This window comes from Alexandromys fortis, unplaced genomic scaffold (assembly GCF_014885135.2).
Source record: "Alexandromys fortis isolate MF-2015 unplaced genomic scaffold, M_Fortis_MF-2015_v1.1 scaffold_29, whole genome shotgun sequence".
Taxonomy (NCBI): Eukaryota; Metazoa; Chordata; class Mammalia; order Rodentia; family Cricetidae; genus Alexandromys; species Alexandromys fortis.
Genome location: NW_026067891.1, coordinates 6,516,017 through 6,534,604, shown reverse-complemented (window position 1 = coordinate 6,534,604; position 18,588 = coordinate 6,516,017). Strand labels below are relative to the sequence as shown.

The 18,588-nt window shown below is 46.6% G+C and overlaps 1 protein-coding gene across 1 annotated transcript; it reads left to right on the top strand.

Moving 5' to 3' along the window:
* Positions 1–8,549: 8,549 nt before the first annotated feature.
* Positions 8,550–15,745, top strand: Nmral1 (NmrA like redox sensor 1). Its single transcript, XM_050130634.1, has 5 exons — positions 8,550–8,799; positions 11,442–11,680; positions 13,845–14,094; positions 14,671–14,861; positions 15,465–15,745. Exons 1-5 carry the CDS (start codon positions 8,760–8,762, stop codon positions 15,642–15,644), a joined length of 900 nt encoding a protein of 299 aa, XP_049986591.1. The 5' UTR covers positions 8,550–8,759; the 3' UTR covers positions 15,645–15,745.
* The last annotated feature ends 2,843 nt before the right edge of the window (positions 15,746–18,588 follow it).

Sequence of the window (18,588 nt, the reverse complement as noted above, 5' to 3'; positions counted from 1 at the left end):
TTTTTTTGGATTTTCGAGACAGGGTTTCTCTGTAGCTTTGGAGCCTGTCCTGGAACTAGCTCTTGTAGACCAGGCTGGCCTCGAACTCATAGAGATCTGCCTGCCTCTGCCTCCCAAGTGCTGGGATTAAAGGCATGAGCCACCACTGCCCAGCTTCCTGTTGGGAGCTTGCATTGCTCTTGCAGAGGACTGGAGTTGATTTCCAGCTCCGGCCTCATGAAGTTCACAACTACCTTAACTCCAGTTCCAGGGAGGATTTAATTCCTCCTTGGGGGCTGGAGAGATGGTTCAGAGGTTAAAAGCATTGACTGTCCTTCCAGAGGTCCTGAGTTCAAGTTCCAGCAACCACATGATGGCTCACAGCCATCTGTAATGAGATCTGGTTCCCTCTTCTGGCCTGCAGGCATACATGCAGACAGAACACTGTGTACATAATAGATAAATAAAGATTTAAAAAAAAATAAAAAAATAATACATCCTCCTTGGGTCTTTGAGAGCACCTGTACTCATTTGAACATACATACACATACACATAGTTAAAATAATAAAAATAAATCTTATACGATAAAAAGTAGCTAGGTAGAATGGATAGAAAGACAATTGTTCCAATAAGAATGTAAATATTGAGAATTGCAGAATGCAGGTACATATGGCTGCTTGTTCTACAGTTACTTAAGCTTTTCTGTGTTTTTACAGATTCTCATAGTAAAGATTTGAATGAAGTGTAGTTCAATGATACAGTATTTGCCAACCATAATAAATTTTAGGGAAAATTATTTCCCCTTTGTTTTCTTTCTTTTCTTTCTGAGATAGGGTTTCTCTGTGTACCCCTGGCTGTCCTGGAATTCTCTCTGTAGACCAGGCTGCCTCTGCCGCTCAAGTGCTGGGAGTAAAGGCATGTGCCACTTCTGCCCAGCTACTTGGTTGGTTGGTTGGTTGGCTGGTTGGTTGGTTTTTTTGAGACAGGGTTTCTCTGTGTAACAGCCCTGCCTGTCCTGGAACTAGCTCTTGTAGACCAGGCTGGCCTCGAACTCACAGAGATATGCCTGCCTCTGCCTCCTGAGTGCTGGAATTAAAGGCATGCACCAACACCACCCAGCCCCCCAGCCACTTTTTTAACTATTACATTTTTTGTTTGTTTTTGTACTAGAGATAGAATTCCAGATTTTGAACAAGCTCTCTCACTGAGGAATGTCCACCCAGCCCTCTAATGTTCTGTTTCTGCTTCTCTATGTTCAGGTGCACAGTGTACCCACAGGCTAGGAAGATTTCCACACTAGCATTGCCAACCAATTTTCCAGAATCTTTCTCTATGCAATACCATCCACAAATAATGAAGCAGTTCTGGAAGCAGCCCGGATAGTTTGTCTGATAAGGCCCCTTCTCCCTCAGTACTGCGGTGCAGACTTGTTAGGGTTATGTTACAAGGGGTGGTGTGTGCAAGCTCACCTCAGAGCTTTCTTTTCTGTCATTTTATTATGGGGAGAGGATGCACTACTGGGGATTGAGCCCAGGATCTCCACCATGCTAGATAAAAACTCTACCACTGTGTTACATCATAAGTACTTTTCATGGAGAAAGTTTCCAAGAATCAGGGTAGCGCCTCTTTTCCCCCCTAATTTATTTATTCCTGGATCTGTACTGGCACCTATAGGTGTGCTATTATCATAATGAGTTCAAGGTCCTTGGAGCTTTAGTATAGCTTTTGAACAAGGTAGGGCCAGTCCCGTGTTCTGCTGGGGAGTGGAGCTGGTCATAGGGCACGTTATGACTGCCAGTTAGAAGCAAGACAGATGAGAGAAACCCAGCTCTTCTTAGGACACTAGACAAGTGTGGGCTCTGGGGACACAAGTCAGCATCTGTGAAAACCATTTTTTTCTAATCTTATTTATTTATATTTTATGCATGAGTGCTCTGCATTCCCACATGCCAGAAGAGGGCATCAGATCCTGAGACAAGCAGGACACAAAACCAGGCTGAACCCCAATATCTGACACTGAGATTCTATTAATCAAGCTTCATTTGGCACTCAACATTTTGGGGTACGAATTCACAAAGATGCTGTTTGCCCGAGGTTTTTTTTAGCCAGCAACCCAGGTTAGAGTTGGGATTGGAATTCTAGCTTTAGGAGCTGGACCCAAACCTAGCCACCTGGGTTCTGGAGAAAAACTAGCTCTCCTAGCTCCTATCTGCTCTGGCTTAGCTTCTATGTAAGGATGGAAAATGCACAGAGAATCTGGATGCTATATGTTATTGTGTTGTCTTTGAATTGTTGGACTGCTGAGGAAGGAGTAACAGGTGCTAAAAGATTAAAATGCTGCTGGATTAATCCAACATGTATATTTTAAAAATGCCTTGACTTCAAAATTTAAGTCAAAATGTATGTTACTTTGGAGAAGAGATTTTGCTTTTGTTTCCACAGGAAATGAGAGTCTGTGGATTCATTCTTAAGAAAAATAAGGTTTGATCAAGGAAGACCACCTGAAAAAAATCTCCAGTGAGAACAGATGACTCAGATGGCCTAATGTTTAAGAGTGCATTTGATGCAGTTTCCTCTGAGTTCTACATCCAGAACAACTTCAAGACTGCTGGCTGAGCCAAGCAGTGGTGGCACAGGCCTTTAATCCCAGCACTCAGGAGGGGAGGCAGAGGCAGGTGGATCTCTGTGAATTTGAGTTCAGCCTGGTCTACATGAGCTAGTTCCAGGACAACAGGCTCCAAAAAAAAAAAGGCTGACTGAAATGATCTGGCTTCACAGAATACTCAGTAAGGAATCAGCATGAAGTAGCCTAGAAAACTACACCCATATTCTCAAAAAATGGATTATGGATGTTTGTTTTTGTTTAATGTATTGGTTACAAGTTGTTATGGATAATGGTCAGGAAGAAAGCTAAACAAAAAAATTAGATTCAAGGTTTTTGTTTTGAAAAAATAAAACAACAATAACTCTGTCTCGAGAGAGAGAGAGAGAGAGGCAGTGACCCACATCAGAGCACTGGACTGAGCTCCCAAAATCCAGTTGAAGAGTGGAAGGAGTGAGAGTATGAGCAAGGAATTCAAGACCATGAGGGGGTCATCCACTGAGACAGTTTGCTTGAGTTCCAACTCCAACTGGACTGGGAGTCAACTCTGAAGGGGGTTGACAGTTGGGGCAGACTGAGGGGCCACTGATAGTGACACTGGGATTTGTCTCTAAGGCATGTACTGGCTTCTTAGGATCCTGTTCTCTTCTGAAGTAAGCCTTGATCAACCTAGATGTAGTAGGGAGGACTTTGGACTTTCCACAGGGCGGGTACATGGCCCTCTTTTAAGATTGGTGGTGGGGTGGGGTGGGTGGGTCTGTGGAGGGAGTGGGAGGGAAGTGGGAGGAGGGGAAGGAGTGGGATTTTGGATTGGTATTTCTTTAAGTAATAAAATAATAATAATAAAAAGAAAAAAGAAAGAAAGAAAAGGAAAAGCAAAAAGGGGATATAAATATATGATAGAAAAGTAGATGATTGAATCTACTCTGAAAAGAAAAAGGGAGGATACAGATATGATAAGATAGAAAGGTAGATTATTGTCTATCTTTTAAAAGCAACTATTATTTTATTTATTTATTTATTTTTAATTAAAAATTTCTTCCCCTCCCTCTCCAGTCCAAAGAGCAGTCAGGGTTCCCTGCCCTGTGGGACGTCCAAGGTCCTCCCCCCCTCCACTCAGGTCTAGGAAAGTGAGCATCCAAACAGACTAGGCTCCCACAAAGCCAGTACATGCAGTAGGATCAAGACCCAGTGCCATTGTCCTTGGCTTCTCAGTCAGCAACTATTAATTTTAAATGTTTTACATTGATTTTACTTTTGTATATTGTATCCAAATTTTTTTAAATTGATACAAATTGAGATTAATTTTGTTAAAACATACTGTATATTCATTCCTAATTTTGTTCAGGGTATTGTACCTATACAGCTCATTTAGCAATGTAATGCAAATTTTTAGCCCTTGAAAATTATTATCAACTGCCTAGGATAATAAAGAAATATAAGTTAGTAGTTAATCACCTAGTATAATCAAACTTGTAGTCACATTAGGTATGTTTTCAAGGTCAAACAAAGATATAATTTAGATAGATAGGTCATCTTCAAACTCTTCAGAGATCTACAGAATATGGCATTTAAGATGTTTTAATAATCTAGATTCTTCTTTTTTATGACAGTGAGACATGTCTGCTCCTGGAAGCACTAATCTACTTCAAAGAAGACTACATGCATCAAAGAAACTCCACATGGAATTTACTTTCTTTGTGGTAAAAGTAAGCCACTGGGCAAGAAAATGCCCCTGCCTCGACTGCTGACATCATGCTGTCCTAATTAGACAAGGACACAAAATATCCTGCTTCACAGAAAAGTCTGCCAAATATGCTAGGCCTGTAGGCTGAAGACAGATGCCCCAACGTTGCAGAGGAACTTTGTGTGACTGTCCAGGCAGCCAGCTGTTTCTGTCATTACTCACATTTTTTGGAAGTCGCTTGCCTGCACTTCCTGCTTACTCAGTTAATATTATTTCCTTCTTGGGTCTCTGAGGGAGTTGAAGATTAGATAGCTATAGTTATAATTTACCAGGCACAGAAAGAAAGTTATGATAGAAATTAAATTAGGTAGAAAACTTTGGACTCACCGAGATAGGATAGATATGAAATATTTTCTCTGAATTTGTTAAATGAAAATGGACTAGACATTTTTGACGTATTTATTGCCTGTATCTATTGTATATAGTCGATGAACTTACTGTATATAGTTTTCCTGTATTCGTTATAGCCTTTTTAATTTTTTTTAGATGAAAAAGGGAAACGTAGTGGCATTTCAACTGTATTTTAATAAATAAAGATTGCCTAAGATCTGAGAGTAAAACAGTCCGCTGGTTAGCCTTACAGACCAGAGTATAATGACACACAGTAGCCACAATGACACACACCTTTAATCTCAGTAACCACAATGACACACACCTTTAATCCCCATAGCCACACTAGTTGCCATAGAAACTGGGCGGTGCACGCCTTTGATCCCAGCCCTCCGAGAGGATTATAAAATGGGGGAAGACAGCTCTTAGATGCAGTCTCCTTCTGAGATTCCAGGAGGCAGGATCGCCATTTCAGACTGAGGTTGAGGTAAGAGCCAGTAGCAGGCTGTTTTGCGGTTTAGGTCTTGAGGTTGAAACCCAATTTCTGACCCTGAGCTTTTATTAATCGTGCTTCGCTGTTATAGATGGTTGTGAGCCACCATGTGATTGCTGAGACTTGAACTCAGGACTTTTGGAAGAGCAGTCAGTGCTGTTAATCCCTGAGCCATCTCTCCAGCCCTGTCCTCCCCCCCCCCCCACAGGGTTTCTTTGTGTAGCCCTGGCTGTCCTAGAGCTCTCTGTGTAGACAGGGCTGGCCTTGAATTCACAGAGATCTGCCTGTCTCTGCCTCCTGTTGTAGGAATCTAACAGAGTCACTGTAGACAGGATAATCATTAGAACAGAATAGTTGCTTTCTATAAGCAGCTTAAATAAATCTTGGTGGGAACCAGTGACGGTTGTCTGTGGTTTACAGAGCTGTCTTTCTAAAGCGGCTTTGCAGCGTTTGCATGACTCTGGTCACAGATGCTTCTGACACACCTGGAGCTCTTGGATTATTGGGTACTGCAAACACAATATGGACTAAAGTGGCCGGGGTGTGATGCTTTCCTTCAGAGGACGTGTAGATTAGAGCAGGGGCTTTGGTATGAGGAACTTGTTTGCCCCAAAAACACCGAAAAAACAGCTTTGTGTAACAATCAATAAATAAGGCTTTACACAGCCGTTCAAGGTTTAGTCCATCAGAGGCTGGACCTCCCTGCTGCCACACAGGCCTAAAGAATTCATCTTAGAATGACCTCTTTGGCCAACCCATGCAACACAGAATACCCGACAGTCTTCTGAGTGCTGGGATTAAAAGTGTGCGCCATCACCGCCTGGCATGGCTTCCTCCATCTTAACTCTGCCAACTCTACTTAAAAGAGAAAAGAACAAACACAACACAAACCCCAAAACCTTCCAGTTGAGAAGCTGCTGGGAGGACCTACAGCATCAGTTGAGGCTCACAGGAGAAGTCTCATGGCCAGCCCACTAGGTGAGCCGAACTAAGCACCCTAAGAAGGGTGTTTGGACCGATGACCAATCATAGCCATTTGCTTTGGACAAACTTCAGCTATTTGTTTTGGACCAATCACAGTCTTGCCTCTCAAGCACCTACAAGAGACACGGAAACTTGAGCTTGGAGTAATCATTACCTTGCCTCTTAGCACCGACCAAGGTCATATTTTGCTAGGTCAGAAAGAGACGTGTTCCCGCTCTGCCTAGACGGAAATGGCTGCAAGATTAGAGTTTACTGAGGCTTCTTGATAAGCAACAAGTTGGCACCGCAGATTTTCCAACAGCCCTCACCAAAGCTGTGCCTTCAGGAAAGCAATCCTGTGATCCTTAGTTTTCTCCAGGTGTCTGTGGAGTGTTCCAGCCGGCTAGTGCTGGCATAATCCAGGCCAGCTGGCTGTTTAACTGACAGGTCTTCTACATAAGGCAGCAGAAGAAAGTCCACCAGCTGCTAATTAGGGAATTAGATCGCCCCGCTCCCCAAAGGCTCTGCTTATTTGCAGGAGAGCGAAGCAGTAAGAACCTGCAGAACTTCTCATTAGCATTTAATAGTGATTTTAACAGATGCTTACAATGCTCTACAAATGCCCGACACCTGCTTCTGTGCCTATGAGACAGACGAAGGGAATCCACGTCCTTGTGGCACGATTGAGCATCCTTTGGATATATACCCAAAAGTGGTATTGCTGGGTCTTGAGGAAGGTTGTTTTTTTTTTATATTTTTTTTATAAGTTTTTTAAGATTTATTTATTATGTATACAACATTCTGCCTCGATGTATGCCCGCACACCAGAGGAGGGCGCCAGATCTCAGTACAGATGGTTGTGAGCCACCATGTGGTTGCTGGGAGGTTACAGGACCTCTAGAAGAGCAGCCAGTGCTCTTAACCTCTGAGCCATTTCTCCAGCCCCTTGAGGAAGGTTGTTTCCCAGTTTCCTGAGAAATCGCCACACTGACATCCAAAGGGGTTGTACCAGCTTGCATTCCCACCAGCAATGCAGGAGTGTTCCCTTTACCCCACATCCTATTTAGTAAGTTGTCATCAGTGCTTTTGATCTTGGCCATTCTTACAGGTGTAAGATGGAATCTCAGAGTTGTTTTGATTTGCATTTCTCTGATGGCTAAGGATGTTGAACATTTTCTTAAGTGTGAGAGACATTTCAGCCATTTTAGATTCCTCTGTTGAGAGTTCTCTGTTTAGGTCTGTATTCCATTTTTTTAAAAAATTGGATTACGTGATCTTTTGGTGTCCAATTTCTTGAGTTCTTTGTATATTTTGGAGATCAGACCTCTGTCTGATGTGGGGTTAGTGAAGATCTTTTTCCATTCTGTAGGCTCTCGTTTTGTCTTGTTGACTGTGTCCTTTGCTTTACAGAAGCTTTTCAGTTTCAGGAGGTCCCATTTATTGTTTCTCTCAGTCTGTGCTGCTGGGGTTATATTTAGGAAGCGGTTCCCTGTGCCAATGCGTTCCAGTGTACTTCCCACTTTCTCTTCTATAAGGTTCAGTGTGGCTGGCTTTATATTGAGGTCTTTGATCCGTTTGGACTTGAGTTTTGTGCATGGTGATAGATATGGGTCCGTTTTCATTCTTCTACATGTTGATAACCAGTTATGCCAGCACCACTTGTTAAATATACAGCCAGGACGGCTACACAGAGAAACTCTCAAAAAAAAAAAAAAAAAAAAAAGATTGCAGTTCCGGCAAAAGCGAGTCCGGCAAAAGAGTCCCACAGACCCACAGATGGCAGAGGGTTAAGGGCCACTGACACTTAGCATGAGGTGCAAATGAAGATGGATGTCCATGTATGTATTAAAAAAGTAACCAAGAGGAGCTGTGGCACCAGCACTGGTGAGGCAGAGCCCGGCCTAGATATCAAGTTCCAGGCCGGACGAGATTACATAGTGGGACCTCATCAATAATAATAATGATGATGATGCCAAAAACATTTTATGAGTTTAGATCTATGTTTCACGTAACTAGTCAAGCATGGTAATCCATACCTCTAATTCCAGCACTCTGGAGGCTGAGACAGGTATTCCGTCCAGAAGACCCCCCTCCCCTCCTCCCACCCCCTAGTTACGTGCCAAGAGAGCTTGGGACAAAACGGACCTGCACACTCAGGGCAGTGCGCACATTCAAACGCTTAAACCCAGAAGCAGCCCTAGCATGAAGGGAGGAACCATCCAGGGCAGCGAGGGGGGGAGCAGGTTGGTTGAGCAGGAGCAGGGTCAGGACCAGGACCACAGGGGCTCGGCAGCCTGGCATCTGCCTGGCCACAAGGATAGTGAGGCCCGGAGGGGTTCTGCAAGGGTAGCTTGGAGGCTACAGTGGGGGCTGGCGGCTTGCATAGGATTGCCGCACCCCCATTTAATGGACTCTGCTGTAGGCCCGCGGATCCCGCGGATCCCTCCAAATCCTATTCTCCCCTATCTCCCTCTCCCAACCTTTGTCCCCCGAGTTGCGGTCTGGGTACAGGAAGCAAAGATCCAGGACACTGGGTTTAGCCAAACGGGATCTCGGACAGGACTGCCCCGGGCGGAGATCCTGCCCTTCCTCAACTCCGCCACTCCAGGCCTCTCTGGAACACGCTCCTTCGGCCCTGGGCCCCATGGCTGATAAGAAACTGGTGGTGGTTTTTGGAGCCACAGGTGAGCGAGCCAGGCCTGGCAAGGTCGGCCAAGCTGGGGCCTCCCGCCCCTCGTTTGTAGGAAGAGCGGCTGTGGTTCCCACACGCATATGGGTGGGCGGGGGCGGCAAAACCTGAGTACAGATTGGTCACATATATATGGGCAGAAGTGGTGGCTAATACTTTTAATCTGAGGACGCAGATGCAGGAGGCTTTCTGAGAGTTTCAAGGCCAGATGGTCTACAGAGCAACTTCCGTGTGCGTGCATGCTTGTGTGCTCCCCTGTGTTTTTGCACAGAATACCAAATTAAATTTTCTCCCTTCATCCTCCCCGAGATAACAAATTTCTTTGGTGTTGTACCAGAGTAAATATAAATATCGGCCACATTTTCAAACAGCAGCTTGTAACTTTGATTCCATACACTTTCCTGTCCGCTTTCAGAAAAACACCACTCACATCCACCGCCACCACGGTTCAGCAGCAGTTCAGCATGCAATTGAGGGGTATAGCCTTTGCCCAATATTTGGGAAGCCCTAGGTTTAATCATCAGCCCTGGAAAAGTTTTTGTTGTTTTGTTTTTAAGAATTTATATATCTGAAAGGGAAAAAAAGGCTAATCTTAGTATTTGGGAGCAGAAGCAGGTGGCTCTCTGACTTCCAGGCCAAGACCCTTCTCAAAATAAAATAATGGGGCTGGAAAGATGCCTCTTTTTTTTTTTTTTTTTTTTTAAAGTCCTGGCTGTCCTGGCATAATTTACTCTTGTAGACCAGACAAGCCTCAAACTCAGAGATCCATCTGCCTCTGCTTCCTGAGTGCTGGGCTTAAAGGTTTGGGCCACCACACCTGACCCAATTTTCCTTTTTTTTTTTTTTTAAGATTTATTTATTTTATTATGTATACAGTGTTCTGCCTCCATGTATGCCTGCAGGCCAGAAGCGGGCACCAGATCTCATTACAGATGGTTGTGAGCCATCATGTAGTTGCTGGGAGTTGAACTCAGGACCCCTGGAAGAGAAGCCAGTGCTCTTAACCTCTGAGCTATCTCTCCAGCCCCCAATTTTCCTTTTTTAAGGTGGATTGTGTCATCAAGGCAGCTGGCTTTAAACGCCTGAGGTCTAAACTGCAAACTGCTCTCCATCATCAGCCCCTGGAGTAGCTGAGACAACAGGTAGACTGGCCATCACCTGGTTAGGAAGTGTAATAATAGGAGGCTGGGATGCTGGGTGGTGGTGGTGCACGCCTTTAATCCCAGCACTCAGAAGACAGGCAAGTGGATCTCTGAGTTCAAAGCCTGCCTGGTCTACAAAGTGAGTTCCAGGACAGACAGGGCTGTTATACAGAGGAACCCTCTATAAGCAAACAAGCAACAACAATCAATAATAAATAAATGGAAGCTGGAGAGAGGGCTCAGGGTTAAGAGCACTTGATACTCTTGTAGAGGTTTGGTTTGGTTCCCGGCAACCCCACCTGGCTGCTCACATCGATCTGTAACTCCAGTTCCAGGGGATCTGAGGCCCTCACCTGGCCTCCTCAGGTACTGCATACATGTTACATACATACATGTAAACAAAATGCTGATAACACATAATAAAAATATAAAAGTTTTAAAAAGGAAAATCTTGTAAAGGCCACATATGTGCTGCGAGCTAGGGATGAAAATGGGGGCTGGCGAGACGGCTTAGCGGGGAAGAGTGCCTGCCACCAATACCGCTGCTTGGACCTTCTCACGTGTGTGTGCAAACAATCACAGTACAAATATGTGAAAAAAACAGAAATGTAGACTAATCTTGAGCTGACAGAAGCAGTCACCAGAGGCCACAAATACCATTCCATTTGCATGAAAGTCAACAAAGGGCAAATCCCAAGTAAATTAATGGCTGACAGCTTAGTGGAAGGGAACTGAGGCCTCTCTTGGGGGCGAGGACACATGATGGTAGGAGGAGATTAAGAATGGTTACCCAATTCACAGGTTATATTAAAAAGCATTTATTATATATTTTATTCCTTTGTTATTTGGTATGTGTATGTATGGTGCTCAGGACTGGGCCTAGGGTCTCATACATTCTAGGAAAACACGACAGCTGAACTGTACCATCAGCCCTTGAATTATACATTTTAAGAAGGCAAAGCGCTGCTCAAGGGAGACCTTACTTCGGCTCCCGGCATCCATGTTGGGCTGCTCACAACTGTCTGCAGTTCTGATTTCAGAGGATATAATGCCTTTTTCTGGCCTCCGTGAACACCAGACACAGATTGCTACATACATATAAGTCCAGGAAACGCATGCTGTGGTGGCTCATGTCTGTATTCCCAACATTCTGGAGAAAGAGGTCAGAAGGAAAAAAAAATTCAGTCTCTAAACAAAAACCCTAGTAAAGAAGATGAGTGTGGTAGTGTATTTCTTCAACCCTAGCATTGCAGGGGAATCTGTGTTCAGGGCCAGCCTAGTCTTCATGGGAGTTGCAGGTCAACAGTGAGATTCTCAAAATAAAACAAAGCAACCTCTCCCAAATCTAGAAAAACCTGGAAGTAGTTTAACAACACTCATGTTTCCGGGCTTTTTTTTTTTTTTTTTTTTTGCCTCGTGGAGCAATCCCTGCTGGGCTGTACTCTGGCTCTGACACAGTTGTGACAGAATCAGAGAACTTTTTGATTCTTCACAGGTGCCCAAGGTGGCTCAGTGGCACGCACCTTGCTGGAAGATGGAACGTTCAGGGTTCGAGTGGTAACAAGGAACCCTGAGCAGAGAGCCGCCCAGGAGCTGAAGCTGCGAGGAGCGGAAGTGGTGCGAGGAGACCAGGATGACGAGGCTAGCATGGAGCTGGCACTGACTGGGGCTCACGCCAGCTTCGTCGTGACCAACTACTGGGAGACGTGCAGCCAGGACCGAGAAGTCAAGCAGGTAAGGGTGTGAGAGGATGGGGGCCTGGTTCAGCGTGTCTTGGACACACTGAGGACCCCAGGTGATGTAGAAGGCAGTTTTGACTTCCCTCGGAGGGCTGAGCACTTCAGGTCTTGCTCCTTGTCTCTCTCCAAACACAGATGGAGGACACACCCTCTACCTAGCTCTTGGACCCACTCCACCCTACGGCAGATGGGACAAGCATCTGACTGAGACAGATTTGTCTCCCTAACCCTGGGAAACCTGTGAGCCTCCTGGGGCGACAATAACCATACTCCAGGTAGTCCAAAGCCACAGACATTGTCTCACAGCTCTGAAAGCTGGAGATCTGTAGGCCCCTGGTCTCCCTTATTCCTGGGGTGCATTGGCGGGGACAGTTTGTTATCAGTTAACTAAGCTTCCTGTGTGTTTCCGTGCTATCCCTGCCCCACCTGGTGATTTAGCTGCAGGCAATCTTCTCCATTGTTAATATGGTAATTTCCCACCTTCCTGGGCGGAGAGATCTTTGTGCTGCAGTTAGGTAGAAAAGGGCTTCCCCAAGTCTGAATAAACGGCATTCGCTTGATCTCCTATCGAATGACCCTGGTCTCTGTCTCTTGTGTTCAATCTCCAGGCCCTTGCCCGGACTCGCATTCGGTACAGCTGCGCGCGAACTGTACCGAGGGTGTAACACCAAAACCGGGTGTTACAGAGATCCAGATTAAGGTGCCAGCAAGGTCACAGTCCCTTCTCACTTGAGTTCCTGTGCTTATGTATCAAACCAGTCCTTCTTGCATATCCTCCTGGCTCCTTGTGTTTTATTTTGGCAGGAAGGGGTGAGACAAGGTCTTGCTATGTAGCCCAAGTGCGCTTGGAATCTGTAATCTTGAATGCTAGGATTACAGGCATATGCCACCATGCCTGGCTTGATTTTGTTTTTTCCTTTTATGTTTATGGTATTGTCTATGTTCCTTTGCATTGCTGTGAAGGAACACCATGACTAAGGCAAATTATAAAAGAAAACGTTTATTAGGGCTCATGGTCATGGTGGGAAGCATGGCAGCTGACAGGGAGGCATGGCACTGGAGCAGTGTCCTGATCCATGGGCACGGCATAAAGCTCAAAGACCTGCCAGAGTAGGGGCTTTTGAAACCTAAAACCCATCCCCAGTGCCCAGTGCCACACACTGACAGAGCCGTATCTCCTAATTCTTCCCTAACAGTCCCACCAGTGGGACTGAGTTTTCCAGCCTATGGCGGCTGCTCTCATTCAAGCCACCAGGTGTCTTGTATGTATGTCTATGGCACCCCCTGCATGCATTGCTCACAGAGGCCAGAAGAGGGCATCAGGTCCCCCCCTGGAACTGGAGTTACAGACAGTTGGGAGCTGCCGTGTGGGTGCTGGGAAATGAACCTGGGTCCTCTGGAAGAGCAGTCAGCGCCCTTAGCCAATGAACCATCTCTCCAGACCCTTGCATTTAGGATTCATGTGATTAATAATCTAGGGTGAGCAAATCTCAAGACTGTTAATGCTATCTACAAAGACCCAGTCACCAAATGAAATCACATGTACAAGTTTGTGGGGGTAAAATATGGGCAGATCTTTTGGGGGGCTGCGATTTCATACCCCCAACTTTAGTGGCATGGATCATTGTTTATTAACCAGTAGGGTCACAATGGTTGGACCACTTGTCCTGGTCACACAGCCCAGACGAACCTGAGTGGGCCTTGGCGCTTAACCATCAAGCTGTTGCTTCTCCAAAGGTGACTTTGAGCTTACCAATGAAGTCGGCAGACTTCCGTGGTCAGCAAAGATGGGGCATGCACAACAAAAAGGCTCCTATGCACCCCTTCTCAGGGCAGGCTTGCTCTAAATTTTTCTTTTTCTATTTTTAAATAGGGTCTCATATAGCTGAGGTTGGCCTTGAGCCCCTGATCTTCCTGGCTTCACCTCTGATCTATCCCTTAGTGTGCATAGTTGAAATTGTGTGATCTTAAAGGTGACCCTGGAGTTTGAAAGCTTAGTGTGGTGCTGCACTTGCGCAGTATTCCAGAGCAGAGGCTTCCTCGGGGTAGTTGGGTCTGGCTTTTAGCATCACAGGTGGGGCATTGTGGAGTTAATCCTTGAGCAGAGGATGGTTAGCCTTCCTCTTCTTACCCTGCTGTCTCTCCTTCCTGCTTACCAGGGCAAGCTTCTAGCGGATCTGGCCAAACGCTTGGGCCTCCATTATGTCGTCTACAGTGGCCTGGAGAACATTAAGAAGCTGACGGCGGGAAGGCTGGCAGCAGGCCACTTTGATGGCAAAGGGGAGGTAGAGGAGTACTTCCGAGACATTGGTGTTCCCATGACCAGCGTGCGCCTGCCTTGCTATTTTGAGAACCTCCTTTCCTATTTCCTGCCCCAGAAAGCTGCAGATGGACAGAGCTACTTGCTGCGTGAGTGTGCCCTACTCCACAGAGTGAAACAGTTTGCAGCATAGGAAGCAACAGTGGAGTTGTCACCAGGTCATGCTGGGTCTAAGACCAGGCTCGAGACTGGGAGTCATCTAACTTAGGCAGGCCTCAACATTCTGTGAAATGGGTTTAATATAATGGTTCCTTAGAGTAATGAGAGAACCAGCCAGGGTTATTACTGCTCATAACAGGAAGCAGAGGATGTAGACAGTACCTGCTGGCCAGTCTGTAAACACACTGGATGCCTGACCCAGCTTGGAAGGGAGCTTCGGCCAACTAGTGTCCTGCCAGGGGGTCAGTGGGTTAGAGCAGTGTGGAGAAGAGGCCGAAGCTGGAGGGGCTGGTACCTGGGCTCATTCTCTGCCCTCTGACGATCTGTCACTCACCTTCTCGTGAGGATACCGGTGTTGACAGAGAGTTTGGGGGTCCTATCTGCCCAGTGAATGACATAGCCCTGGGGCAGACTTAGTTCGCAGAACTTGAGTACTGCTGGCACTACACGAAGACAGACCAACACTGCCAACCCCTTCCCCTGAGGACTCTTATCTGTTCTCACAGACTTGCCCATGGGTGACGTCCCTATAGATGGAATGGCGGTGAGTGACCTGGGCCCCGTAGTGCTCAGCTTGCTGAAGAAGCCAGAGGAGTATGTAGGGCAGAACCTCGGGCTCAGCACCTGCAGGCACACGGCAGAGGAGTACGCGGCACTTCTCACCCGACACACTGGCAAGGCTGTACAGCATGCAAAGGTGGGTGCCTCCCCGGAGCTCTGAAGGCCCAGATCTTGCACGATGCCCCTAACTCCCAAAAGGTTTGTTTTTTGTTTGTTTCGAGGCAGGTAGGTGGATCTCTGAGCTTGAGGCCGGCCTGGTCTATAGACTGAGTTCCAGGACAGCCAGGTCTACACAGAGAAACCTGAAACCTGCTGCGGGGTGGGTAAATAAAAGTGCACTTAAATGGCCATGTGGCTTTAAAAAGAGGTGGGACTAAGCCAGGGTTGTAGAAGACCTAAGGAACTCAAGAATTCAGATTGGGATTGGAAGAAAAAAGGAATAAATAGTTTTGGCTTTTGAACGAGGAAGTGATGTGGCTGATTTCCGCTCCAAAGGGCACTGACGGCTTGCATCTCATGACTCTGAAAGAACAGCCAGGGAGCCTGGGAGGAGCCACTGTTTCCATGCTTCTGGCTTTCTAGCTGGAAGTGTTCATGTGGTCTCACAGTGAGGGCCCAACTTAGTGACTGCAGGGCCAACCAGCTATACCCTGGCTTCCCTAGGCTTGGAAGGAAGCCAAACCTACCTGGCATCACCAGGGCTGTGGAGGAGGCAGACATGTGGGTTCTCTGTTTCCAGACAACTCCTGAAGAATATGAGAAGCTTGGCTTCCCGGGAGCCCGAGACTTAGCCAACATGTTCCGTTTCTATGCCCTGAAACCCGACCGGAACATTGACCTAACCCTGCAACTCAACCCCAAGGCCCAGACTTTGGACCAGTGGCTGGAGCAGCACAAAGGGGACTTTGCACAGCTGTGATCTTGAAGCCCTCTTCTGGGGAATGAGAGGTACAACCATCCTTTGTGTATAGTTTTGTGGTTTTGGGTTTTTTCCCTTCAAATAAAACCACTGTTCTCAGAGATGGTTTCCCAGAAGGCCTCTGTCTATGGGAAGTGAGTTGGAGTGGCAGCCGCATGAAAATGGGCCCTGACGGCACAGAAATGGTAGTAAGAGGCACCAAGTAGGCATAATGGCTCATTTGGCACCTTTAACGTAATCAAGTAGTGACTCCACTCTCAGGCAGAGAAAAGCCTCATCCGGCCACCAGACGCAGTGCCTCTGATGCTCCAGCAGGCAGGGCCAGAGAGGCACTGAGGCGGCTTGTGCATTCGTTCTGAATGAGGACAGACTAATGTAGATGTCCTGGACGCTTGTCCTTTTCCCTCTCTTCACCACAACTCTGGACAGGTGTGGCTAAGCTAGGAATAACTTTCAAAGGAGCCTGAGAAGAGAAAGGGGGCTAGAGAGATGGCTCAGTCAGTGAAGTGCTTGCTGTGTGAGCATGAAGTCCTGATTCGGATCCCCGACACCCACTTATGCAAACAGCCAGGTGTGGGCCTACAGTTGCCCGAAGGTCTCTGGAGCTCACTGGCCCGCTAGTCTCGTCTTGAATCAGTGAGCCAGGCCTGCCTCACAGGATCAGGCAGGGAGTGATGAAAGAAGGGTGTCCAACATCAGTTTCTGTCCTTCGTGCTTACACAGGCATGTTCACCTGTACATGTGTGTAACATGTATGCTTACAACACACCCATACAAAGAGAGCGAATGAAACATGGCAGAGCTGTGGATCACTGTGGAGATGAGGGGGTGGTGCCTGTGGCTAAGACCAACATGATAGGTCGGCTTGCCTCCAAGCCCTTCAGAGGGAGCAACAAAGGCCCAGAAAGCCCAGAAACCTGTTGAAATTTCATGGCAAGTCTATGAATTTCCACCTGTGTATGGGCTTGTCTGACCACTGGCACACATCTTTTTACTGTCCTTCCCTGACATCAGACTGCGCCAGCAAGGAATACCAGAGGCTCTCGACTGAGGCGTATCTTTGACAATTTACTGTGCCATGCCCTAAAATATGGGGTAAACAAACTAGTTAACATTGTCTGCCTTGAGGAAACTTTTTTTTTTTTTTTTTTGAGACAGGGTTTCTCTGTATAGCCTTGGTTGTCCTGGAACTCACTTCTGTAGACCAGGTTGGCCTCAAACTCAGAGATCCACCTGCCTCTGCTTCCACAGTGCTGGGACTAAAGGTGTGTGCCATTACCACCCTGCTGAAGAACTTATTTGGGGGGAGGATTTGTTAAATAGACCTAGCTAGCCTCAAGCTCACAGATCTGCCTGCCTCTGTCTCCCAAGTTCTGGGATAAAGGCATAACCACCATGCCCAGATAGCAATAAGCGAAAATCGACCTGCAGTAATTGACTTTCTTTCACATATGGGTTTCAGGGATTGAATTCAGATAATCAGGCTTTTATCCAGAGTCATCCTGCTAGGCCCCAAAAGTTTAACATGGTGGACTGCTGAGATGGCTCAGCAGTTAAGAGCATTTGCTGCTCTTGCAGAGGACCCGGGTCTGGTTCCTAGCACCCACACAGTAGCCAATAAACCCGTTGTGATTTCAGTTCCAGAAGATGCAATGTCCTCTTCTGGTCTCTGTAAGCACTGCGTGCAAGTGGTGCATAGAAATATGTGGACAAAACACCCCCACACATGGTTTTTAAAATGGAATATAGGAAAATGCAGCTGAGGACACAGATCAATAGTAGACCACTTGCCCAGCATGCCTGAGGTCCTGGGTTCAATACCAGATACTACCTTTAGAAAAGGAGTTCCAGCCTGGGCCACACAGAAAACAAAGTCTGAAAACTAGAACAATCAACAAAGGACACAGTGAGCACGCGCACATTTCTCAGCGGGACTCTCCAATCTACCAGGTTCAAGAGTTTGCTCGCAGAGGAACACTGTCTTCTGGCAAGGGCTTGTTCTGGAAATGGGGGTAGGTGATCGGCAATGTCAGTACACTAGGTCCACCTTGCTGGCAGGAAGAGAAATCTGAACTAGCAGATGCTGCCAGCTGACTCTCCTGTTGCCTCTGCTGAGCCACCTGCAGCTGCTAGTTTGAACTCTCAAAGAAGAAATGAGCACAATTTTGGTTTTAAATATGTTTTGTAGTAGATCATCTTATTTACACTGATACAGAAATCACTTTACATTCTTAAATCAAACACTAAGAAATGCTTTACTTATGTAAATTATAAAGGAAAAGAAACTACAGAGCAAGTGTTCTTCATTAGTGTGTCTTTCACTAGCTCCAGGACCTTGGAACACACGGAAACCGTAACATGCTTCCAGCAAAGACTGGAAATGAGACCGCTCTGTGATGGTGCAGTCCTCACCCAGGACACTGCGCTTTCCCTCCTGACATTGACACAGGAAAAGACAATGATTCTTGTCATTGGGTAATTTAAATATACTTTGGAAATCAAATGTCAGCAATGGAAGGGGGGAAAACCAAGCCCTGGTTGGCAAAGCGCTGGGTCCAGAGGCTGGCGGCTGTCCCACATGACCAGTAACTTTGGTCCAGCAGGGTAGGACACATCTTCCACACCTGACTAGAGCAATCTAATCAGTTGTCAGGCAAGCTGCTTCTGAGGTGAAGTGGAGAGAGTGACTGAGTTGCCCAAGAGTGCCTCCAGGGCCCTAGCACCCACTCTCCAGCAGCTTGGTACCTTCAATAAAACAAAAGCAAACAAACTCCAAGGGGAGTGACAGACACCTCAACAGACCCTGTCAGGGAGGATGGCACTGGCCGGGGTATGCTGCCCCTAGGTCCTAGAGGACAGCCTGTCGGGAAGATGTATTTCAGAGCCTCCATGAGCTTTGTTGAAAGGGAAATTAATCACTTCACAACGCTGTGCAGCTTAAGGC

Excerpts from the sequence above, each read along its gene's own strand:
- Nmral1 (XM_050130634.1), top strand. The coding sequence starts at position 8,760 with ATGGCTGATAAGAAACTGGTGGTGGTTTTTGGAGCCACAG. Across the intron at positions 8,800-11,441 it reads GGTGGTTTTTGGAGCCACAG|GTGCCCAAGGTGGCTCAGTG; the intron begins GTGAGCGAGCCA and ends GATTCTTCACAG. Across the intron at positions 14,862-15,464 it reads AGGCTGTACAGCATGCAAAG|ACAACTCCTGAAGAATATGA; the intron begins GTGGGTGCCTCC and ends CTCTGTTTCCAG.